A 25,734-nucleotide genomic window follows, 5' to 3' on the forward strand; every position below is an offset into this window, starting at 1 on the left:
TAAAATAATATATTTGAAGTTCATCCCTTTATATCCTGCACATCTGCCCCCCAAAGTCACAAATTCAGCTTGCATATTGTCTACGTACTATCTGAGTTTCCTTGAGACAGAAATATTATATAGACAGAGGGACAGACAAAGACATTTATCTGCCATACATCTGCTGCATTTCAAGTCATTCATTTCATGTGGTTCTTTAGAGGAGGCCCACAGAATACAACCAGACTTTGCTACTTGGACTCCTTGGCCTAATTAAACATTTCCAACAGCTACCATCTAACTTCTTTTCTAGATGTGTGCTGTTTTTTTTTTTTTTTAAAAAAAAATAAAACAACAACAACAACAACAACAACACAACAACTTGTGCACATGTAGTTTGGATTCATAGGGCCTGCATTCACTTCTTATTTAAGGAGAATTGCAGGAAGTTATGAAAGCATGCATATTCAGTGTATGTCCTCAAAATATCCCTATTTACCAGAGGCAAGCCTTATTTTCTGATACCTGCCCCTGGTTTATCACAGTCTCCATTTTGTCTTTTAAATATTTTAGGATGCATTAACTTCCTTTTCGCTGTGTTAGTGAGTAAACTGACCGTAAAAAGGAAACTGTTCTGGACAGTTAAGTAACACACCCTGCTTCATAAACCAGTGCACGACAGGCTACATTCAGAGTAAAGGAATGCCTACACATAGGGTTGCCAAGTTTTAAATCAGCCTCTGCAGCTCTGTCTTTAGCAGCAGCATAACCAGGAGCAGAGGGGATGACATTCTTATTACGCACCCAGTTCATGCTGTAATTGAGCCAGAATCAAAAGGCAGAGAAGAAAAAAAAGGGGGTGTTTAAAAACCTAGGAATCTTGCTTTGAGCAGACAGATACAAACTTTCAAGCAGTTGGTAAAGCATGGAAAGGATGTGAACAAGTGATCCTTGGTGGAAGAATGGAGGGGGAAATGCTAAGAGTACACATGATAAACCCTGTTTTGCATCTGTGAAATGTTGCAGGCCATATACATGTAGGGGGTGTCAGAGAAATCTGCAATGGAATCAAATGACTTAGGATTTTCATGGATCTTACCCACGGATTCTGCAGAAGACCTCCCCTCCACCCCCCATCGGGTGGATTCTGCCTACTTGCAGACCGAGTTTCTAACTTTCCCAAATTTTGCGCAAACTCTGTCGCAGAAAAATATGCGATTTGTTGTTGTCATTTTTAAACAGCCAAAAATGTGAATTTCCCCCATAGGCTAAAGTGTGAAAATGTGCATTTTGGGGGGGATTTGTGCATTTTCCCATGTGCAAAAATGCACAATTGTACTTTTGCGCAAATGTGAATTTGTGCAAATTTGGAAACAAAAAAATCCGGTTCCATGATGGATAGACAATGGAGCAGAAGGCACCCGACAATCCACGAAACACAGACGGAACAGATTTGACAATTCATATATCCCTATGTACAGCCCTGGCCTCAGTGCCAGTGATTCTTGGGCAGCAGGCAAGTCCCTTGCACCCTGATGAGACCCACAACCAATGCCTGCCCTTAGCCCACTGATTAGCATCAGGTGGCTGGGTCCGGAAGCCGCCATTTTAATTTCCCACCATGCCTCAGAGCAACATTCTGTTAGGGGTATGGTGGGAAATTATAACAGCCGCAAGGCACCCAGGGCTGATCAGACTGCTACTTGTGCTACTGCTGACAGCGGGAGGTTAATGGGACACATGCCACGGAGGGCCAAAGATATAGAAGGGGCCAAGCGGAGGCTCCTGGTTGGCCCCTTTTTGCACCGGGCCCTCTCACACCTAGGACTGGCTTTGGGCATGTAAATGTATTTCCTAGATTAGCTTGTTCACGCACATGCGTACATTCAGGTCTGAAAGCTGGGAGGAACACCGATTCAGAAACAACTGCAAAACATTTCCTCCTTATCCCTCTGTGTGGTGCCTGGACCAACAACACGCAGCGGAATGAGGAGGCAGAATGCTGTAGTGACAGAATGGGCTGCAATGCTTCTGACTGTAGGCATGTTCGGGGGGAGGGGTCAACATTTCTTAATGCTCCCTTACATTAAAACACTCCCTGGAAATAGAATAACAGCACAGCTGGTAAAAAGGATAGACTACTGGAACCTCTCTTCTTGGCATACTAGATTTGGGGAGTGCCTGTCACCTCATGAACCTGTTGGTAAGAAGAGCTGTGCTAGATCTGAGAAAAGGCCTATCTAGTCCATCATTCTGTTCCAACAGTAGCCAACTAGATGCCCCGATGGGAAGCCCACAAGCAGGACACAAGTGCAACTACACCTTCCAACTCATGTTCCTCACCAACTGGTATTCAGGTTACCTCCAGGAACATCTCCTCCTACACCAGGGAGGGTAAGTTCTTTTGGTTCGGGTGCCAGATTGCCTCCCAGACCAAACCTGGTGGGCTGGATATCAAGGGGCAGGTCTCTGCCTCCAAAGCCTCTCCCTTCCCATGACATCATCAGTCTCCACTCTCTTTGCTTTTAGAAAACATGTCAAGACACATCTTTTTAACTTGGCTTTTTGAATTGGTTTTAGTAGTGTTGCTCTCTGTAATATTTTTAATAATGGTTTACTGTTGGTTTTAATATTTTCAATTACATTTTTGATCTGCTGTACACAGGCTTGATGTTTTGTTTCTTACAGAAAGTTGGTATAAAAATGTTAAAGATAAAATAATCCATACATTTTCATTTGAAGGGACTTTTTACATTAGGAAGCATTCAGAAAAATGCCCTCCCCAGCCCACCACCCATCAGCAGTCTATACAGTCATCGCAGCTAGGGATGTCGGAGAAATCCGCAATAGAACCAAATGAGTTTGGATTTTTATGAATCCGACCCACGGATTCCGCAGCAGGCCGGCATTTCCCATGTTGGGCAGATTCTGCAGACTTGCAGACTGTTTTTCTGACCTTTGGGAACATTGTGCAAATTTTGTCATAGGAAAAATATGCTAAAATTTGAAAAAAAATGGCCGAAAATACACCTTTCCACCATAGGCTAAAGAGTGAAATGTGCCTTGGGGGGGTGGGGGGGGTGGGTGTTGCACATTTTGTGAGAAATAGCACATTTTTGCATGCAAAAATGCAAATTCACGCAAATTTGGAAACTAAAAAAATCCAATTCCACTGATGGGCAGACAACAGAATGAAAGGTGCCCAACAACCCATGAAACACAGATGGAACAGATTTTATGTAATCCATACATCCCTAGTCACAGCCGTTCTACCACTTCCATCTGCTACAGGTGTAGTCCCGGTTTAAGTGGCGAGATAAAATAAAAATGAAAATTGAATATTTTAGGCAACCAGCACCCAAATGAGGAGCTGCCATGTGTCTGGAGCTTTAGAGCCCTCCAAGTGCTGGGATTTATTTGCAGCAAGCAGAAAATAGACAGCCAGCATAAAAATCCAGGAGATTCTAGCTAGTAAAATTATTTATCAAGCTAACAAGGGAGGGACCTTCTAGTAACAACAACCCAGCATGGAAAAGGCATGCCTTTATATTTTACCTTTGGGTTAGTGCTCCAGTAAAAATGCCAACTGACAAGCACTTCTCATAAACATTTCTTTCTAAATGAACTGCCTTGTTAGGGAGGGAGGGAAAAAATCCCAAGCAAAAGAGAACTAGAGTCAATAGACAGAATAATTCCACAAGACAACATTGCTAAAAAAATAAAATTAAAAAAAAATAGAACGAATGTGGGTGCATAAATGAGTTTAATAAATGAATACTTAATTTCACATTTAAAAGAAACTACCACTGCAATGAAGCTATCTCAGTACTTGATTGAAGAAAGAGGGCGGTCTTTTATTCAGGAGTTTGAAACACTGGGGCAAAATATTTTTCTGCATAGGAATGTACAAATATACACAGTACTGCTGTTAGCTCTGCTAAGCAAGCTCCACCACAATCTTTATCATATTTCCAGGTTTGGTTTTTTACAATCCAAACTCTGAAGTCACTTTCATGGTTTTGCTTAATGAGATCAACCACTGATTATAAAAAGCTTCTCTGCAACGTCCCCCAAAGGGGAAAAGGGTCAGGGATAAGAAAAGGGATAATCACCTGATCCCAATTACATTTTTAAAAGAAACAGTAAAGTGGCATGTCTCCCCAAATAACTCTGCTCAGAAGAGGGCAGAAATTATTCCCCTCAGCTCAGCAAGAATGTCGCCACCCTCCAAAGATGTCTTAGCTAGAATGAATATTTGACAATTGTCAGGGAAACTTTAAAAATACAAAACAACAACTACTCCCTAAGGTCTCCCCCCTGCCACAAAGAAAACAGCTTCAGGGGCCCAGAATTAGAATTCTATCTCCTTCAGGGTATCAGATAATAAAATCTGAAACATCTGCATGTAAAGCAAGGTCTGGTGAGTGGGGGGGGGGAGTGAGGGAGAGAAAGGGGTTTTCATTTTTAAAGAATCCTATGCCAAGCCAATTTTTGTAGCTGTTCTTCTGATTTTAACTGACAGATAATTTCTTATTGCATTTACAGCTTAGGCATCACAAGAGTGCTTGATTTGGGCTGCCCCTTGGTTGAAGAATCATCAAACAGGAAAGGGTCTCCAAAGGTCATTTAGTCTAACCCTCTGTCACCCCAGGAAATGTACTACTACAGCATCGCTTGCAAGTGCTCATTAAATCTCTGCTTAAAATCCTCTCAATGAAGGACAGTCCACCACCTTCCAAAGCGGTCTATTTGTGAAGACTTAAAGTCAATTACCCTGTGATTTTTAATAAATCATTAGTTGGTTATATCTGCATATAACACATCAATTCTGGTTGTTGTTTTTTTTAAAAAAACTCCATGACAACTGTTTTTAGATTTTACAGATGCAAACATGAATCTCCCACAACAAGCACTATCTAAGAGAAGCATTTCATCCTGTGCAAGAAAGAAGGGGAATTCTTCTAGGACAATGCACCTGTGGTTTGTAATGTATTAAATGTGTGTGTGTGTGTGTGTGTGTGTGTGTGTGTGTCTTACCTGGTGAAATCAGGGGCACCTTTTTGAAATCAAAAGGTTTTGAAAAATTGAGCAATGTAAGACTGCGTTCGTACACACACATACATGGGAGTAAGTTCCACTGAATTCAATAGAGCTTCCTTCTGCGGATACATGCTTATGGCTGTGGGACTGCAAAGGATTCAGTGTTATGCTCAATACAATGCTTACAATGTCTACATGGAGACAATGGGAACTTGTTTTACATAGAGTTTTAAAATTAATGATTATTATTACTACTACTACACCCATGTGAGGAGCTGAGTATCCTGTGATCCAGGAGCTCATGGATTTCAACCATGATAAACTTTCTCAATCTGTGGTCATGGAAACGGCAAAATAACATTTAGTATGTATTCACAAGGCAAAATATATATTTGCAAATGTGTCTATTATACAGGTACAGGCAGTGGTGTAGTGGTAAATTTTGACGTGCAGGTGCTCATCATGACGACCCCCATAACCACGGCCCCCAAGGAGAGTCCCAAAATCCAGGCAGTTTTGATCCATAACAACAAACCAGTTCGGCAGTTTTATCTCCATCAGGAGCAGTTCGTTTGTAAAATAAATGGGTCTTCTTAATCAGCAAGACTAGAAATGGTTGATGATCCAAGTTCACCGTTGAACAGATGCCAAAGTAACTATTCAGCTAACTATACAGGAGCCCGATTTTAAACATGAAATAAAATAGTCCGGATCCACAGGAACAGAACTTCAGGGCATTCTCAGACTAGCATTTTTCTGTGCCTCCTCCGCAAAAATTCAGAGTATCAGATGGGTGGGTGCAATCTCCCACTGCATAAGCAAGCAGAACTGCATCTTGATCCTTCCTCGCACATTTCTTGTGCTCAGGCCAAGATATCGCCAACTCAAATGGGCCTGCCATCTCATGCACTGCAGACCTAGCCCTTTCGAAAATAAACGTATCTGGGATATGCAAGGTACCTCCAAGCTTGTTAAGCACTGATGGATGACATTAATATGTATACTGTCTGTAGGGGACAAACGTTTTCCAGGAGCATATGCAACATTAGAAACATCAGTGAGTATTGCAAAAAAGCAAAAGCATCATTGACGCAAACTGTGAAATAAATAATAGATCTCGACTTTTATGTTCCCAGCCTTTGATCTGGTGCAACTGACATTGTGGTCCAGGAACAAGAGGGGTACCTTTTTAGCTGGGGGAAGGGGAGGGGAAAAAAAAAAAAGAACAGTGGATGTCAAGTTATATTTTTAGTGCAAGGCCAAAATGTAAGGAAGGGGGAAAAAAAGGGGGGGGAGGAAAAAACAGAGCCAAAAGGTATGATGGAACGAGCACAGCAGTGGAGAACTGAGGGAAGCCCAACTATTGTTTGAAAGCAAGGGAGATGATATTTAATTGAACTCTGCAGTTACTGAAAGCATTATTAACCATCCTGCTCTCTCCAGGGTAATTTACAATAAAACAATAGACAGTACATTTAAAAACAAACAAAAAACAACAGCAACCAGACTTGGAAGATGCAAGTTTGTCCTCAGCAAAGGAGGAAATGAGGACATTAGTCAAACATGAGAGGGAGACGTTTATAAACCATGGCCAGCAAATGTCCATGGCTGCTTTTCAAAACATTGCATCCATCCAAAGCACCTTCCACTGCAGTCCTCCACCCTTCCCAACCTGAGCTGACTAACTGTGACTCTAACAGCAGTTGCTCTTCATGAGGTCAAACATCCACTTTTTACTGCAGGACGACAGCCACCCCCAACTGTATACCATATCTTCACCTGAATAAGAGCATCCCAAGTATAGGAATCTTATTCTGGCCAGACTGGTGTCCCTCTGTGGTGTTGTTCTTGGCGCATGACCACGTGAGAGGAACATGGGAATTATAGAGACCATCTAGCTCAGTATTGCCTATGCCAGGGGTGTGCAATTTGTGGCCATCCAGAAGTTTTGGGCTACAATTCCCATCAGCCCTAGCCAGCATAGTCGATGGCAAGGGATGATGGGAACTGTAGCCCAAAACTTCTGGATGGCCATCTGGTTGGATCTCTGCTCTACACTGACTGGCAGATGCTTTCCCAGGTTTCAGGAAGGAGTCATTTCTAATCCTGCCTGCAGATGTCAGGAATAGAACTAGGGATCTTCTGCATATGAAGTATGTGCTCTAACACTGAGCTATGGGCCTTTCCCAAAAAGGGTTATGCACTGTGCACATACATGCCTTGTCTGTCAACCCATCAGGGGAGTTTTGGCTACTACTATTTAGGATGAGGGAGAAATCCTTTGGTTCACATTTTAATGTGAATTTACCTCATTTCACAACTGCAAACTGAAATTCAAAACGAAACTTTGCACTTTTCCAGATTTGAAGATGGGAGTTCTCCTTTTTTTTTTCCAAAGGCACACAAAAGTGCATGTGTCAGGGGAAAGTGTGCACACAAATGTGCATATTAGTAAAGGCATGTTCAAAAAGACATTACATTATGGGAAATTCCTTGCAAAAAAGCAAGTCGGCCAAAGTGTGCACAAGTATTTGGAGAAATAAGCACAAAGTGCATATGAATTTTCATTCAAACTTAAAAACGAAACAAAAACAAATGTCAAACTGATGTGCAAATGGCATGAACTATTCGGATTGGAAAAATGTGAAACTGACAGGGTCAGATTCATTCATTCCTAGTTACCAAGGGCCTATTTAGCCAGGATTCTGTGTAAGACTTAACTTTGTCACAGAGATGCCTTCATGAGAGTTCTGCAGCCCTACTTCCCAAAAGCCAGTGTGGGTACTGATTAGAGCAGGGGTGGACAACTTCCAGCTCTCCATATGTTTTGGCCTACAACTACCATCCCCCCTCACCATTGACTATGCTGGCTAGGGCTGATGGGAGTTGAAGGCCAAAACATATGGAGGGCCACAAGTTGTCCAATTCTGGATTAGAGTGTCAGACACTGCTGGTGGAAGATGTGGTTTCAAATCCCCCACTCAGCAATGATGTTCTCTAGGTGACTACAGGCCAGTCAATGCCCATTAGTCTGACAGACCTCACAGAAATGTTGTGAAGATAAAACAGGAGGGGGGGAGGATGGGTGCTATACTAAATAAATACATACATACATACATACATACATACATTTTACTAACAGAAAGCCAGTGTGGTGTCATGGCTAGGGTGATGCACTGGGACTCAGGGGGAAATGAGTTCTAGTCCCCACTCAGCCATGAAGCTCACTGTGTGACTTTGGGATGGTCACTGACTCTCAGCCTTACCTACCTTACAGGGTTGTTGTGAAGATAAAATGGTGGGGGGGAGGAGGAAGGGTGGTATACAAAATGAATGAATGAATGAATGAATGAATAAATTTTACTAACAGAAAGCCAGTGTGGTGTCGTGGCTAGAGTGATGGACTGGGACTCAGGGGAAAATGGGTTCTAGTCCCCATTGGCCATGAAGCTCACTGTGTGACTTTGGGATGGTCACTGACTCTCCGCCTATCCACCTTACAGGGTTGTTGTGAGGATAAAGTAGAGAGGAGGAGGACCATGTAAGTCACCTTGCGCTCCTTGCAAGAGGAAAACAAAGGCAGGGTATAAATGTAACAATGATAATAATAAAATAAATGAATAAACCACATCCCTACCGCTGTGGAAAAGGCCGACACAACATAGGTTTCGTGTGGCATAAGAGTAGGACATGCAGCATGGAGCAGTAGTAGCTATAGTATCTATCTTGGATTTGCATTTCTTCATTAGTTATCCTGCTGGTACCCTACCCTTAATATCATGGTGATGTATGTGGGGTTTTCCTCATCCCACATTGGGCATTGTTAGACTGATCCACACTTACCCAAGGATACCGAGGAAGCTTCAATGGTTGAGCATGGATTTAAACTCAAGTCTCTCTTGTCCAACTCCAACACTGTACACTCCATTGGGGGTTCAAATCCTTGCTCAGCTCATTGAGAACTTATTCCAGGTGCCTCCACCATCCTGGCAAGACAGAAACCTTGGGGGTGTGTGGTTCCTGAGTCTGAGACATAAGCTTATCCCCTGTTCTGGATGGGGCTACACTCCTTTGAAAGATCAAGTTCATAGTCTGGGGGTACTCCTAGATCCATCACTGTTGCTGGTAGGGATGGCGGAGAATTTCTCCCCGAATCTTCGGGAGGCCGAGCGCCGACGCATTCGGCCCCCCGAAGTTGGTTGTGAAATTCTCCACCGGCCCCCCGCCCCCTCCCCGGGATGGGACTTACCTTCAGCGAATGTCCCTCTGGGCGGTGGGTCCCGGTGGCGGTTCAGCAGCATTTCATTGTGGGCAGGGGTGGCGGCCGGTCTCCCGACCGGCTGCCGCCGCCGCCATTGCAAAAAAAAAAAAGAAGTAAAAAAAACCCCAACACCCGTGATAGGCTACGTAATGATTTACGTAGCCTATCATGGCTAGATTTCCAAAGTCAGCCATGATAGGCTACGTAAATTGTCACGTAGCCTATCACAGGTGACTTTGAAAAAAAAAAGCACGTACGCAAATGGCGGCGGCCCATGGGCGCCGCCATTTGCGTTCCTTATTTTGGCACATCTAGTCTACGTAAAGATTTACGTAGACTACAGCGAAAATAAGGGCGCGTAAATCTTTACGTAGACTAGACGTGCCAAAATAAGGAACGCAAATGGCAGCGCCCATGGGCCGCCGCCATTTGCGTACGCGCTTTTTTTTTTCAAAGTCACCCGTGATAGGCTATGTAAAGATTTACGTAGCCTATCACGGCTGACTTTGAAAATCTAGCCGTGATAGGCTATGTAAATCCTTACGTAGCCTATCACGTTTTTGTTTTTTTACTTTTTTCTTTCGTGGCCGGAGAGGCGGAGCGCTCCCCCCCGGCCAGAATTTCGGCGGGGAGGGACAGGGCGCCTCCCCACCCGCCAAGAATTTCGGGGAGAGAAACAGAGTGCCTCCCCCCCCCCAAAAAAAGCTGCGGGACCATGTAAGGGACTTTCGTCCATCCCTACAATGTGGCAGCTTCCTCTCTGTGGAACTCCCTGCTTCTGGATGTCAGGAAGGCACCTTTGTTTCCAGCGCCTGCTGAAGAAATTTTTATTTCCATGAGCCTTCCCCTATTGACCAGCCACAGTTTTTATTGGCATTCTGTGTGTCTGTGTGTGTGTTTAAATTTTCAAAATTGTGTTTTATCTTTTATTGTTCACCACTCCAGAATGTGTTTAGATGCAGAGCGGTATATAAATGTTGGAAGGAAGGAAGGAAGGAAGGAAGGAAGGAAGGAAGGAAGGAAGGAAAATGACCTCGAATGGTGGGTGATAAATGTTTTAAATTAAAAATAAAAAACAAGTGACCTACCTCACATGATGGCAGTGAGGGGAAAATGGGATAATCCCATGTATGCGGCTCTGAACTCTTTGGAGGAATGAGTATGACAAATAAGTACATTTCAAAAATTAACATTTAAAGCCTTGAAGGCACAATCCTATGGGACCCACCCTTGATACATGTAAGCCTCCACATTCAGAAGCTTACGAGCATCCAGTGACAGGGTGGAGGAAATTGTCCACTCCCTCTTGCCTCCTGATCTGCATTTCAGCTAGACAGGCTTTTCACCCATTCTAGCTAAGGCAATGTGGAAGGGGAGGGAAGGAAGGTGACAAAGCTTCAGGACATGGCGTAAGCTGGCCTCTCCAGTCCTCCTCCCCCACAACTTCCCGCCCACAGGAACGCCCCTTTACCTCCTCTCCAGGGTTGCTTTTGCAGCCTTGGAGAGGCAGCTGGTGCAGTTCTCTCAGAGCTGGCTGTGAGGGGAACAGGGAGGGGTTAGGGAACTCAGATTCCTGGGTCAGAGGTCAGATCCAGGAATCTGAAATATCCTATCCCCCCCCCCCCGACTCTGTCTAGGGGATATAGGATTGCTCTCTTTATGGGTTGAGGCCAAGTTATCTGAAGGATTGCCTGTTCCCAAATATACCTTCCCAGACCCTAAGAACATCTTTCAAGGCCTTTCTTTGGGTCCCCACACCAAATGAGGGTGGATACAAGAAAGACGGACTTTTCTGTGTTGGCACCCTGGTTGTTGAATGTCTTCCCCAAAGGGCTCGCCAAATCAGACTAAGTGTCCATCAATAGCAGGATCCTGGTTTCCCCATAGTGGCCTGCTAGACATCCCTGGGAGATGCAAAACAAAACAAAGGATTCACCTTTCCTCCATTGTTTGTTTCCAGCATCCAGCATTCAGAAGCCTCTGAGCATGAAGGATCCATTTGGCTCTCATGGCTAATAGATGTTAATGAGCTATCCCCCCATGAATGTATCTAATCCCACTTTTAAAGCAGCCTAAGCTAGCACCCATGCTGACATCCTGTGGCATGGAATTCCATAAGCTTAACTATGCATTGTGTGAAATAGTAGTCCTTTCACCCATTCCAAATTGACAGCCAATCCATTTTTGAAAAGGACAGCAAAAGAAATTAAAGAAATGTGCACACAACAAGGTAAGAAATAACCAACACATCAAACTTCAATTGCCCAATTAAAATCTATGACCTCCAGGCCCATTTCACAGATTTACCGATCAATCAGGTTCTCACCTCCACTGCCTGCCTCCGAACAACAAATATAGAATGCCTTAACAGGTTGTCATTAACTAAGAAAGGAATATTACATTTAGCTGTGTCTGAGTAAGCCTGGTTATTAGATGATACTGGGAAGGAGAGAAGAAGGGGGATACATCATTCTGCTTCCTCTTCTTCTCACCTGCCTGGTGATTAAGCTGCAGGATGCTTTTGCCTGTTGTTAATTAGGTGTTAATGTCCAGTGGTGTCATGGAGCCAGGACTCACAGGGATGCAGCATCTGCACTTTTTCATTAACTGGGGCAATGACATCACCAGCCACCCTACCCACAGACTTCCCTGTTCCCTCTGAGCTTAGCTACAGTCCTCACAGTAGCTGGGGGGGGGGAGGGGGAATGGATTTTCCCAGCCACAATATATTGTTCCCTGTTGTAATACAAAGTATTTTGGGGTGGCTTGGTCTTGAATGAGCAATTAGGACCTATTAGCTTTACAAAAGACCTGCTCCTGGTGGAGATGAAAACTGCTAGACCTTGTTTGTTGATATGGACCAACACAGCTGCCTGCAATTTTTGGCCTCTTCTTGTGGGGATGATGTTGTGTGGGCCGTCATGAGGAGTGTCTGCACTTTAAAAGCTACTGCACCACTGCTAATATCCTACTACAAACACCTCCTGCAACTGGGGTCATGTCTCAGAAGGTAAGGCTGTCTCCAATGGCAGTACCTGGAATTCCCAGAGCCAACACCATCCCTGCTTAATAGCTTGAGCTTTTTACTCCTTTCATATCTGATTCCATTTCCAATGGGGGGAAAAACATGATATGCGTGCTAATATCTTTACTATCTTTCCTGTAGAGGTGTCATGCTCGGGTGATGTGCCATTCGAGTAGCTTCCTTGCCTTTCCTCTGGACCTATTAGGCATATATCTCCCAAACAGGATATCTTTATGGCTAACAAAATTTAGGTACTTATTTTTGGGTAGACATGTATAGGGCTGTGCTGTTAACCAGTAACTGAAAGCATCGACTTTAGGAATGAATCATGCACAAACCTCCCCCCCTTCATTTTTCTTTCTTTTTTTACAAGAAAGTGATAAAGGCAGCCTGACTTCTGTAAGCATTGGCAAGCCAATTTGTGTGTACCAGAGCAGAGGGTTTTCAAGGACACTTGATTTTATTTATTTATTTATTTACTTATTTATTATTTATTGCTTTATCTCACGTGGCCATTTTAAATTTGGGGTTTTTAAAGCCTTTGCTTTCAAAACACCAACTTAAGAATCAGCACAGCCCTGCAGTTCCATTGATGTATGTTTGAAAAGTGTATTCATAACTAATGTAGGCTTAGTGTGGGATGCACCCCCCCCCCCGGCACCTGGCATGGACACACATCATGGCAAAAAGATGTCACAAGGGCAAGATAAAATGAACAGAAAAGGGGCAGGTCACCAGCCTACGTAACAACTTGCACAACGGGACGTCAAAAGTGTTTTACAAACATACCCCATTCTTTTAGTATTCCCGAGACGTGTTACCAAATCAGTTTCCAGTTGCCAGCTCGTTCAAAGGAAAATCCAATCATGGTTCATTTGCAGGAGTAATTCAGTTTTGCTTGTGCCAGTTATAGTAACTCATTGACTAGCACTGGGACAGTTATTGAGAGAGAGAAGGGTTATGTTGATTTAAAACCTTCTACGTAGAAACCCAGATTACTGCTGGATAAGTCAGGACTGTCAATTGTCCATATTTGGCCAGAAGGACAATCTAGAAGATCTCCAATTATGTCCTGAATTGAGGGCATTCCCTCAATTTCAGGATAAGGAAAGGCTCTGAATTTTGTAAAAAAAAAAAAAAAAAAGTACACACAGAAGAGGAAATATGTGGCATCCAAATACGTTAATACAATGAATGACCCAAACCATTCTGCTGTGCTCCAAGGACAGCAAGTGGGCCATTGAGCACTCTCACAAGTAAATTCAGTGTGGAGGGGAAATGTGCCTAAACAACACTTCTGCTGCATTTGTACATCATTTTAAGCCTTAATAAACCACGGCGTGTGCAAGCCGAAGAGCTAGGTTCGTGTCTTAATCCAGAATTACGATGAAATGCTCCCAAACAAGCCAGAACTACAAACCAGCTTTAAACCAGAGTTTGTTGTTGGTTATCAAATCCTGGCTTGTTTGGGCACATTGGAGCCATAATCCCAGGTTTGGATATTACATCACATGAAGCCATTCCTGGGTTGTTTGCCTGCTTTCGTGAAAAGACAAGCAAACAGTGGGATCAAACAGTATGCAGTTTGCCCATGTTGTGGTTTATTAAGTGTAAACTCAACCATTATACTATAAACTACCAGTGGTGGCTGGCACTGACTCAGATCCTGGTATCGGGGGTGCTGCACCTACTCTAGAGAAAAAATGAAAACGTGATCAAAAATATATCTGCTAGGGACAGATTTAAAGTAATATCTGTTTTGGCTTTTGGACCCAGCCTGACTGAGGCTTATCTCCAAAAGCTATTTTGGGGGCCAGAGCACTTGAGTGGCAGTTCTCTCCCACTGAAGCTTCGCTGGTTTGGACCTGCGGAATATCTGGATGGGAGATGACCCGGAAAGCCATATATAAGGTGTTCTGAGTTCTTAAGAAGACGAAAGGCGTATAAGACAAATCGGGCACCATGCTAGCACCACTAGGCTGTTGCTAGTGCCCCAGAACCCTAGCAGGGTCCGCAGCTGGAAAGGTTCTGATACCTGCCCACCCTTAAAAAAAGAAAAAAGCTGGGGATCCGAGTTCTGGGAGCTGCCATTTTCATTTCCCCCAGTGTAGCGATGCTCTCAGCCATTACAAGAAACTAAGATGGTGGCTCACATAACCAGCTCTTGCTGTTGCCTCTGCTACCGCCAGGTAAACCAGAGGAGCCCTCTCAAACCTTGCACGGGTCCCGAGATAAATATGTAGCACAGACTCTGATGTGGATATGTGCTGCAACTGCATGGTGACACACAGAGACACTCTAGAAGGATGACAGATGCATTATGTAGCTACCATGCTAGCTCTTCATGCACAGCAAACTGTGTCACACAGAAGGAAATCTACAAATCCAGCCTGCCAAAAGACATCCGATTCTTGCATTACCTGCATTTCATAGAATCATAGAATAGTAGGGTTGGAAGGGGCCTACAAGACCCTCAAATCCAGCCCCCTGCTCAATTCAGGAATCCAAGTCAGAGCATCCCTGACAGATGGCTGTCCAGCCTCGTCTTGAATGCCTCCAGTGTGGGAGAGCCCACCGTCTCCCTAGGGAATTGGTTCCATTGTTGTATTGCTCTAACAGTCAGGAGGTTTTTCCTGCTGTTCAGCCGGAATCTGGCTTCCTGTCACTGACTTGAGCCCATTATTCCGTGTCCTGTACTCTGGGATGATCGAGAAGAGATCCTGGCCTTCCTCTCTGTGACAACCTTTCAAGTCCTTGAAGAGCGCTATCATATCTCCCCTCAGCCTTCTCTTCTCAAGGCTAAACAGGATTTGTCTGAATCCTGTGCAGAACTCTGCTGCAGAAAGCACAGTAATGGATCTGCTCTCATCTTCCATGCATTATGCAGAAGACCATACAGTGCTGCAACACCTACCAAGAAGAGAACTACCGGACCTCAGCAGTTATTCATATACACGTCGACTTGTATGAATGCATGCATGTCTGGTTCATATTTTAACTTACATATTTTGGAATAAGCTAGTGTCTTACAAAACCATGGAGCACAGAGTGTCCATTTATTTATTTATTTATTTATTTATTTATTTAAATAAATAAATAAATAAATAAATAAATATTTCTATACCGCTCTACATCCAGCAGGATTCCTGAGCAGTGAGCAATAAAGGAAGGCAAGAGAATCAAAAGACAAAATTAAAATCTTTTTTTTAAAAAAAATTCTTTAAGTTTTAATTTAATAAAGGCAGTGTGGTGTAATGGTTAGACTGTTGGACTAGGACTGAGGAGACCTGGATTCTACTCCCCACTCAGCCATGAAGCTTTTGGGCCAGTCACTGATCTCAGCCTAACCTACTCCACAGGGTTGTTGTGAGGAAAACATGTAAGCTACTGGCACCAGAAGCAAACCAAGGACAGTGCCTTCAACAGGCAAAGACTTCCTCAGAAAGAGAGCGCCAATACACTGAAAGCTCTACTCTGAGTAGACTCCTAATGGACCACACATCCATGCAGAAGGAATCACCCGGAGTCCTAAATCTGATGATCTCAGTGACTGGGCAGGCTGGGAAGGGAGAAGATGTTCTCTCAAACAGCCAATGTCAGATGATCTTGATTTTGTTACCAGTGCTGAAGAAGCATTTCTACAATGACAGTATACTACAAGAAACCTACAAGCTGCTTAACTAACACTTGCAATCAATAGTCTAAACTATCAATGTCTAAACGGGAGTTTTTCATTGTTTTTTTAAGCATATTTCTACATTGGGTGGAGAAATGTGCGTATATGGTTATACACCAAAACCCCCAAAAGAAAACCTAAAACACACTTCGATACAAAATAATATTAAAATACATCCTGAAAGATATTTTGCATGAGTGGGAGCAAAAATAAAAACTACCCTTCCTTCTATAACTGACCCTAAAAAAAAAGTGGTTCCTTGTTTCTGTTCCATCTAATCCATTACTGATTCTTTCCTGAGGAATCGACATATGATAGCGGTATAACTGCTATGTGTAGATTCACCTATGGTATAATTGACCTAAATTAAAGCAGGGAGGCAGGCAGGTGGAAGGCAACAGTTAAAATAATATACACAAAAACAATTAACCGAACATATTAAAATTACTTTTATTACATATTACAGTTGTACACTAACGCAAGCATAAGAACAACAGAAAAAAGCTTAATCGATATTGCCATTGTATATATTGCATGCTTTTTCCAATTAACACATTTTTAACCATAAAATAAACCCTGTGCTCATTTGCAAGCAAACTGGAACCTTATGGGATGACCCGATCCTGCACTATACCCTTTATTCCCCATCCTGTGTTCCTGGCCCACACACAGGATTTCCAACTACCTGGTCCTTCTCTGATAGATTAAATAGCATTATAGCAAGAGCATGGAGGATGATCTTATGCAATGATATAATCATCTATCCATTTAACCAAAAGAAAAATCCCAGTATGGGGAGAGGTGGGGAATAAAGCAGCACTAGCATGGAAACACATCAGTTGGGTTGCAAGGGCATTCTAGCTCAATGGTAGAACCTGATGGAGAGTGCAAGGCACAGTGCCAGCAAGGGCCCTTGAGCAAAGCACCCAAAAGACTCCTGCAGTGAGTCTAGCTTCTTACCGCCGTAGCTGCCAGCTGCTATTGCCCCTCCTCCTCTTCCTCATCATTGCTATCACCTGCTTGCTTGGCAGGCAGAGAGCCAGGGAGCAAGCAGGCAGGGGCATCTGCTGCTTCTCCTTCTCACCACTACCTTTGTCTGGGCCAGAGCGAGAGGCAGGTGAACAAGCAGGTCACAATGGTGAAGAGGAGGAGCAAGTCCAGGGTGGGTCTTGTCACTGGGCCCCTGCTGAGATGTGGGCCCTCAGCAGGTGCCCAACCATGGCTGCCCTTGATGCCAGCTTTGGCAAGGTAAGGAGCAAATGTCTAATAACAACCACCACCACCACCACCACAGCAACCTATGCATTGACTTTTCCACCTCTCTGCTATATGCCAGACAGCCATTGTTTGTGAAACAGAAGAATGGTTGGTTTTGTACCATTAATATTTTTTTCAGCTAGTATCAGTGTGTGTGTGTGTGTGTGTGTGTGTGTGTTTACTGCTTTGCTCTTCTCTCATATATTGATTCTTTGTGCCAAAGCCCTAGTTGCTCGAACAGATACTTTCTATTTTCTTTTTGCAGCAAACTCAAATTGTGACCACCAAATTCCATACTTTTAAAAAAGCCAGTTTAGCTGGGGAAGTTGAGGACTGGAAGTTTTAACATTAAGCATGCCTCCAGGGAGTGCAAGTATTGGACTTTTCATATCTATGCTTATTATTCCTAATATTACATAGAAACTTCCCCCACTTGTCCTTCTCTTTCCCAAATTCCCCATCTGACCAGATGTCTCCCTCTCCCTGGCTTCTGCCTGTCAATCATGTTCACGGTTGAAATTTGATTTCTCTCCCAACAGTAACCTTATATGAAATATTACCATAGGGTCAGCACAATCTCAACCTTTCCACACAAGTTCATTAACTCTTCCTCGGGTCCAATATCTGTTTGTTTCAAAGTTACATGCTTTTTTTAGCGCTAATCTTTTTCTTTCTTTCTTTTTTGCAACACCGATCGGTCAGCAGCAATTGCTAAATCCAAGATTTAGGAGGAAGTGAAGTGGTTCGGTTCTCTTTTCCCCAAAGCATTAGTTTTGTAAAGCCAGATATTAGGAACGTGTACATTAACCCTAAATCATCTCCCCAAAATAGGACATCAGAGAATTGGTGTGTGTGGGGGGGCGGGGGGAAGAAAAATGAAAAGGTTAATTTACAGCCAGGCATGAGCTTTAAGACTGCACACTTTTCTTCCAGAGTGAAAGATCGTGCAGTCGCAGCTGCAGTCTATGAACACTACTCCACAATTGCTTCATTAAAATAATTCAAGCTGCTAGTCACCTCTAAGGTCAAAGGCTACAATCCTAAACACACTTCAACTGAACTTAAACCTGATCTACACATGCAACAGAAGGATGTGCAGAATGGTAGTGTGGGTAGGTAGTCAGTGGTACCCAGAACTTCCAAGGCCAACTGTCAAGGCCCCAGTGATCTAACAGTCCCACATGCTCCAACACCTTCCCCATTGCACAAGATCATCCTCCAACTGAGTATGCAAGCCACCATTTAATTTCCCACAATGCACTGGAGCGATGCTACATCAGGGAAATTCAAAAGGTGGCTCTTAGCCATCTGCAGAGTATGGAGGGATATCACTAGATGGCCCTTTGGCCTGGGCCCCCTCAAACCTGAAACAGGTCCTGGAGGGGAAAGAATGGATTGTACCACTTCAGACTGCAGGTTGGACTCACGTCTTTGAACTGCTTCCCACATAAACATTCCCTGCAAGTTCAAAACAACAGAACTCAGGACCTCAGGAAAGCAATTCTGTTGTGCTAGTTTGTATATATAGAATGCCTCCCCCCCCACACACACACACACAATAGGGAAGTGGTCAATATTGAAATCTAAAGTGGTGCAATCCATTCCTTCATCTCAGAGTTTTACCATCTCATTCTGCTGTGTAGGTGCAGCCTTAGTTCCCAGTAAAAGTTAGGGATGTGTGAGGAATTCACCCTGAGAGATATGTATAAATAAATATATAAATAGATTTAGACATACACACAGAGAGATTTCTTCACTTTGCAGCTATGGATGCGTGGATTGTATGAAATCCATTCTGTCTGTGTTTCATGGATTGTCAGGCACCTTTTATTCTGCCATCCGCCACTCGACGGAATTGGGGGGGTGGGGTTGTTTCTGAGTTTGCACCAATCCACATTTGTGCAACTGTGCAAAAATGTGTAAATCCCCCCCCCCCTTTTAGGCTTTATCCTGTGGGGGAAATGCACATTTTTGGCTGTTTTTTAAAAGAATGTCGTGTATTTTTCTACAATGTAATTTGCTCAAAATTCAGGGAAGTTAGAAAACTGGTCCGCAAATCTGCGGAATCCTCCTGACATGGGGAAAGCCAGTCCTCTGCAGAATCCACAGGTCAGATTCATGAAAATCCAAACTCATTTGGTTCCATTGCGGATTTCTCCAGCATGCCTATTTGCAGCCCCCAGAAAATTCTACCTGAACACACAAGTTGCAAGGGACCTTACAGAACTGCACTTGATCACTATATTATATAAAAGAAATAAATTCATAGAGGTTTATGGACATGTATATAAACAACAAAGGCACAACTGATAATGCACACCAAATTACAGAGGAAGCAAATACCATATGACACATATTAATACATTGTAATGCATATAATACCACACATATCAGTAATGTAACATAAGATGTATATGCATTGGAATTGATTAATTTGTGTGTTATGGTATATATGCATTGGAAATATTTACCTCCTCTGCTATTTGGCAAGTATTATCAATCCATGCCAATTTTTAGTGTAAAGTTTAGTGTAAGATACCTTGCCCCTTGTGTGTTTGGTTGAGCTTTCATTGGGGATTCTGTCTTTTCTGTTTTGCAGCCCCCCGAAAACTGGACTCGTTTTGAGTCTGAAAATCCATACATTTTAAGTTTTGAGATGCATTCTGTGGAACAAAGAAACCCACATCCATGAAATGCAGAGTTTTCAAGAGTGTGCAAGGAAAAATGTGTACATTTGAAAAATGTGCGTGAAGAATTTGAAAAATGTGCGCAAAAATTGTACACTTTCCAAAACTTTACACTAAAAATTGGCATGGATTCATGTCCACCAAATATAAAAAGTTCATACAAAACCCAGCATTGAACAGGCTTGATGGTGAAAAATATCAGAAGCATGCATAACCAGATGTTGGATGTCCATCCATCTCTAGTAAAATTGTATAACAACTAGATTACCCAGAGATCATCTCTGAGGAATCAGGAACACAAGTGGGTCCCCCCCCCCCGCAAACTGGCGGAGAGGTGGTTCTTTTTACCCCACACTCTATTTCACATTTCTCCCACATATTTATCACATCTGAATCCTGCTCTTCCTCCAAAAAATTCAGCATACGCAGGGTTATAGCATATTTCAGGGGCAGGCAACCTGGTACCCTCCAGATGATTTGGATTACAATTCCCATCAGCATCATGATAATGGAATGGGAGCTGTAGTCCAAAATATCTGGAAGCCACCAGGTTGCCTATCTCTTATAACCACCCTGTGAGGTAGGTCAAGTTGCTCCATGGCAACGTGAGGGGTGGAACCCAGATCTCTCTGTTCCAAGTCGCAATCCCCTACCCACTTTACTATACCTTTTATGCACTGGCAGGAAGGCTAGTCAAAGTGTTTATGGACTTCTTTGCAAGTTTGAATCAAAGATGTTTCATGTAACGCAGTGTACATTCTCCAGGGTAATGACAGTGGGACACCCCACACACAGAAAAACTGTCCCCAGAACTGAGCATTCAACCCATTGCTTCAAAGCAAGTCCCAATAATCAGATATAGTTTTGCTATCCCATTCACCCTCTGACAAATGTAATTTTAATCCAAATGAGTTCAAGAAGTTGGAAAGCAACAGTACTCAAAGTAAAAGTGGGAGCAGCATTCTTAGCTCCTGTAAAATATTTTTTTTTTTCATGCCCTGACATGGTTGTGTGCCTTTAACTATAACTAGCAGAAATTCGACACATGCAGCTTTCGCCATCATTGCATCTCATTGCTAGTAAAACTGCAGGTGCTGAATGCAGATGTGGTTAAGGCACAGGAACTCACCAAGGGGTGGGGGAAGGAAACCTGACTAAACCTGTAGCCAAGTCTAATGACATATAACTTGAATAATCACATATTTGTTCCCTGCTCACCCCTTCCTCCCACCTTTCTTCCCTTCCTCACTGAGCTGCCCTCTGAAGAATTCTAGATTGTAAGCTTCTTGGGACAGGGACCTGTCCTCTGGAAAGTGCAAAGCATGGTGGGGGTGTTAAATAAATATATGACGCAATTCTACTCACAGATAGGTGTTGGGGTCGCAATCAGGAGCACAAGAAGGGAAGACAGATGCCTCCTTCCCTCACCATTACCAACCTGCACTCACAAGAGGAAGTCAGGTGTCTGGACAGCAGCATTCATAATGTCCCCTATAGACCAGCAGAGACCAGCACAACCAAAGTCTTGAATGAAACATCCCTATACAATAGGGATGGAGAACCTCTTTTGGCCTCAAGGCTGAATTCCATTTCAGAGAAACTCTCAGGGGCCATATTTCAGTGATGGGCAGAGCTGAAGGCAGAAGGGATGGGGCCGAAAAGCCTGCAATGCCAGCATACTTTTGCTCAAAGCTCTTACTGCCCGTAGCTAACCCTTAGGAGAAGCATTCTGAGCTTTTAGAATGGGGGAAAAAACTGCACAAAAGCCAGGAAATCACCAAGTGATTGGTGATTGGAAAAGGGGTGGGGCCAGGGGAAGTGGGCGTTGCCTGCTGGGGAACCTCTGAGGTCCAATCCTGGCCCCAGAACTGAGTTTCTTCACCACTACTATACAACGAAGGAAAGGGGGTAGATGTTCTCCTCAACATGAAGATGAACAGAGAACTGGACAGTGTTGTAGGGGGAGAGAAAGAGCTTCTTCACATGGAGCTTTTATCCTGCTATTGAGATTGCTCACTCATGGAAGTCTGTAGGCCCTTTTCATAATGTTATCAACCTCCAGGGCACATCCAGAGGTATTTCCTGGTGATTGCATCTCAAAAAGATCTGGGACTAATGAACTATCTTTTTAACTCAGGATGTTACATGATTGAAACAGCCACTTAGATGGCACTGTTTCATTGAGTTGTATGGAACCTTGGAAATTAAAAGCTTCCCCTCTCAGCAATCACAGGGTCGCCATCTGGGAGCCCTCTGTAAACATGGAAAGGCTCCAGAATGGGAGGACTGCAGGGTTTTTCTTTAGTGTTAAGGCAACCAAAGACAGTGAAATCAGAGAGCAGCTCAAACACCCCTCTACCATCTGCTTCCATTTCATTAGGACAGCCTGCCTCCTGCTTTGAAAACCATGGGAAAGGGTACCAACAAAAAAATGTGATTACAGGCACTCATTCTGGTGCAGAAGAAAAAAAATATGGGCACAGATTTAAACTGAACAGCACAGATATTTAATAGGATTTGTTGAAATAGGTTGTCACACTTCATACATTTTGTAAAGCCATAGTCAATTTTGGGATGTATTCATATGAGAAACACACATGTACATGTATAACATCTGTAAAAGATCACACACACAAGACATGTTTCACAGGAGATCTCTGTTTGGTGACCAAAGAAAAATGAGCAAACAGATACCCTTAAAGCCTTAAAGGTCTTCCTATACAAAAACAAAACAAACAACCACAAACTGTCTCAAAACTTTGGGGAAATCAATGAGGACACTTCCATTGTAGTTAATAGATGTTTACATCATGCTGCAGCCTGGCTATTTTTGTAAAGAAGAAGTTCCTAACTATACAAAAGAAAATCAAGTTGTACCTTGTCAGGCTTCGGGTAACAGGAAATTCTCACATCACTGCTGTAGAAGATTCTCTTGGATACCTTAGTGAAGATATATTAAAATAAACAAAACATAATTAATAAAATTATTCTCTAAAAGCTATGCTTTATTTGTTCCTGTTCAAATCAGAGGTCAGTTACAGCACAATCCTGTGCATGCTTACTCAGAAGTAAGCCCCACTCTATCCAATGGGACTTACTCCATAGTAAGTGTGTTAAGCGCTGCAGCTTTAGATTCATGAGTCTTCACAAATAATCCATGTCATTGTTTTAAGCAGCAGAATCGTACCAATGATGTTAAGCAGTATTTAAAATGGAGTTGCTGGTTCTGTTTCTTAACAGTGCAATCCTATACACGTCTGCTCAAAGTAAGGTCCGCTGAATTCAGTTGGATTTGCTCCCAGATAACTAGGGATGTACGAAAGTCACTTACCTTTTCGAAGGGTGACATTCACGGTGGGGGGAGGCACTCCGTCCCTCCCCCCGAAATTCTCTCCAGCCGGCTCCACTCCACAGCGATTCCGCGGAGCCGCCGGCCGGGGCCGCCCACAGCCGGACATCTGGCCTCTGGGCAGCCTGCAGGGATGCAAATGGCGGCTGCTGTAGCCACCGCCATTTGCATCCCTGTAATTTGCTGTGATAGGCTACGTAAATATTTATGTAGCCTATCTCGACAAAAAAAAAACAACAGCGAACGCAAATGGTGGCAGCTACGGCGGCCGCCATTTGCGTTCCCTTTTTTTTTTGGCTGTGATAGGCTACATAAATATTTACGTAGCCTATCACGGCAAAATACAGGGACGCAAATGGCGGCCACTATGCCATTTGTGCCCCTCTCTTTTGCCGTAATAGCCTACATAAATATTTATGTAGGCTATCATGGCCAAAAAAAAAGGGAACGCAAATGGCGGCCGCTGTAGCTGCCGCCATTTGCATTCCCTTTTTTTGCCGTGATAGGCTACGTAGATACTTACGCAGCCTATCACGGCTTCCGCAGGGACGCAAATGGCGTCCCTGTGTTAGCCGTGATAGGCTACATAAGTATTTACATAGCCTATCATGGCTATAGTGAAGAAGCGATTGGCGGCTGTGGATGCGGCCACCATTTGCAATGCAGCGCGAATGGCAGCAGGTAGGTGTCCCGTTTCGCGTGCCTTTCGCGGGGGGGGGGGGGCTTCGTTCCGCCACGAGATCCGTGGAGGAATTCTGTGACATCCCTAACTGTGTACAGAACTGCAGCGTCCTGATTTTCATAAGAATTCTACAATGGGAAAGTTTTGAGATGGAAAAACTAGCAAAGAAAATGCAAACAAAACCACCTTTAGCTGTAAGCTAAAATACTGTTGGGTTTTCATAATTTAATTGATTTTATTTTTCATTCATGAAAATGATTAGCTGTGCTAATGTCACCGAACAAAATTATTGTCAACAGATATAGATGTGTCATTTTCTAGACAGCAATGTAATATAAAAAGGAGAGCTGTCATTCCTCTCTTGAATTTCTCATGCAATACAAGTTCAAACCGGCAAAATGCATTGGAAATCCAATTCGTTAAAGAAATACAAACACAGTTCACAGTGCAATCCTATGCATGCCTGTTTGCTAGTAGATCCCATTGAGTTCAATGAGACTTACCCCCAGGTAAGTGTTTATAGGATTGTAGCCTGACACAATTTACAAAGAATTCCAATGCAAACTTCAGACAAGACAAATCCAGTTTGCATCCCTTATGACTGCAATGCATAACCAGTTTTACTCCAGAGTAATCCCATTAAAGTCAAAGCTAATGCTGCACAATAACCAAGCTGTGGATTGCAATTGAAATCATCATATATTTAATTAAATCAGTTGAAATCATCATATATTTAATGGAATAATCCAGTCTGCATCCCTTATGACTGCAAAGCATAACCAGTTTTACTCCAGAGTAATCCCATTAAAGTCAAAGCTAATGCTCCACAATAAGCAAGCTATAGACTGCAGTTGAAATAATCATATATGTAATGTTTCCTCATGAACTCTGATAGAATAGCACACAACAGGAGAAATACAGTAAGCTATCATGGCTGCAAATAAATCCGTTTTTGTAGTGTATGACAAGAATATAAATTACAAGAATATAAATTCTTGTCATATAAATTGCATGACAAGAAATAAATTCTATATCTTGAGGGCTCAATTTAAAAAAAATAAATAAAAGAAACCAAGCAATTTATAGATCTGATTGCCAAATTTTTGTTCAGCATATATTGTCCACTATACATTTCTTCCGAATGATTTTGCCTCTATATGCAGATCCCTTTAAACACACAAACTTACTAGTGTAAAATATGTAAACGTGTGTCAAGATTACACGTAAAACATATTACACTGTAGGGAAATACGAGGATGGATAGATGGATGAATGATGATGATTTCCAGATGCCTTCTTTGCCTGTGTTATTTTTGGACCAAAAAGAAGTTTGGGGATACTGTCTTCTTAAATGCAATATCTGGCATCTCGCCCAGGATCTCTTAAAGCAGATGACTTCTTTAGACCTTAGGTGTCATTTTCCTCAAGATGACCTCTGCTTTCATGCCAACTGGCGAATCCATCCTATTATGAATGCATTCATTTGGAAGGGATAGGTATTCAATTCTCCCCCCTCCCCCTGAAGTCATCCAAAGAAGTGTTGTGGTCAGCATCCTTTTTATTATCTTTAGACTATAAAGAGGATATCCCTGTTCTAGCACTTCAACCAACTCCATCAAATCAAAGATGATCTAAAGCCCAGCATACACTTCTAAAGGCTACAGAATCCAAATATTCGATTAAAATTACTTGATGATTGGATATTAATAGACAGACAAGGACCAAGAAATGCTGCATTAACTCAGCGTAGAAAAGGCAATATAGATTTATTAATTTAA

At 42.9% G+C, this 25,734-nt stretch overlaps 1 protein-coding gene across 2 annotated transcripts in view; it reads right to left on the minus strand.

Annotated features, from left to right (window-relative positions):
• The window catches only part of MAF (MAF bZIP transcription factor), a 367,253-nt gene that overhangs the window by 323,565 nt on the left and 17,954 nt on the right, over positions 1-25,734 (minus strand). For both annotated transcript variants that reach the window (XR_014784603.1, XM_084811940.1), the window contains exon 2: positions 22,803-22,865. Coding sequence is in view for 1 of the 2 variants with exons in the window: in XM_084811940.1 (XP_084668066.1) it covers positions 22,832-22,865 (34 nt within the window). In the remaining variant the exon portion in view is untranslated. The remainder of the gene's footprint in view (positions 1-22,802; positions 22,866-25,734) is intronic.

Source organism: Heloderma suspectum, chromosome 8 (genome assembly GCF_057233095.1).
Source record: "Heloderma suspectum isolate Gila_16-S chromosome 8, 16-S_ref, whole genome shotgun sequence".
Taxonomy (NCBI): domain Eukaryota; kingdom Metazoa; phylum Chordata; class Lepidosauria; order Squamata; family Helodermatidae; genus Heloderma; species Heloderma suspectum.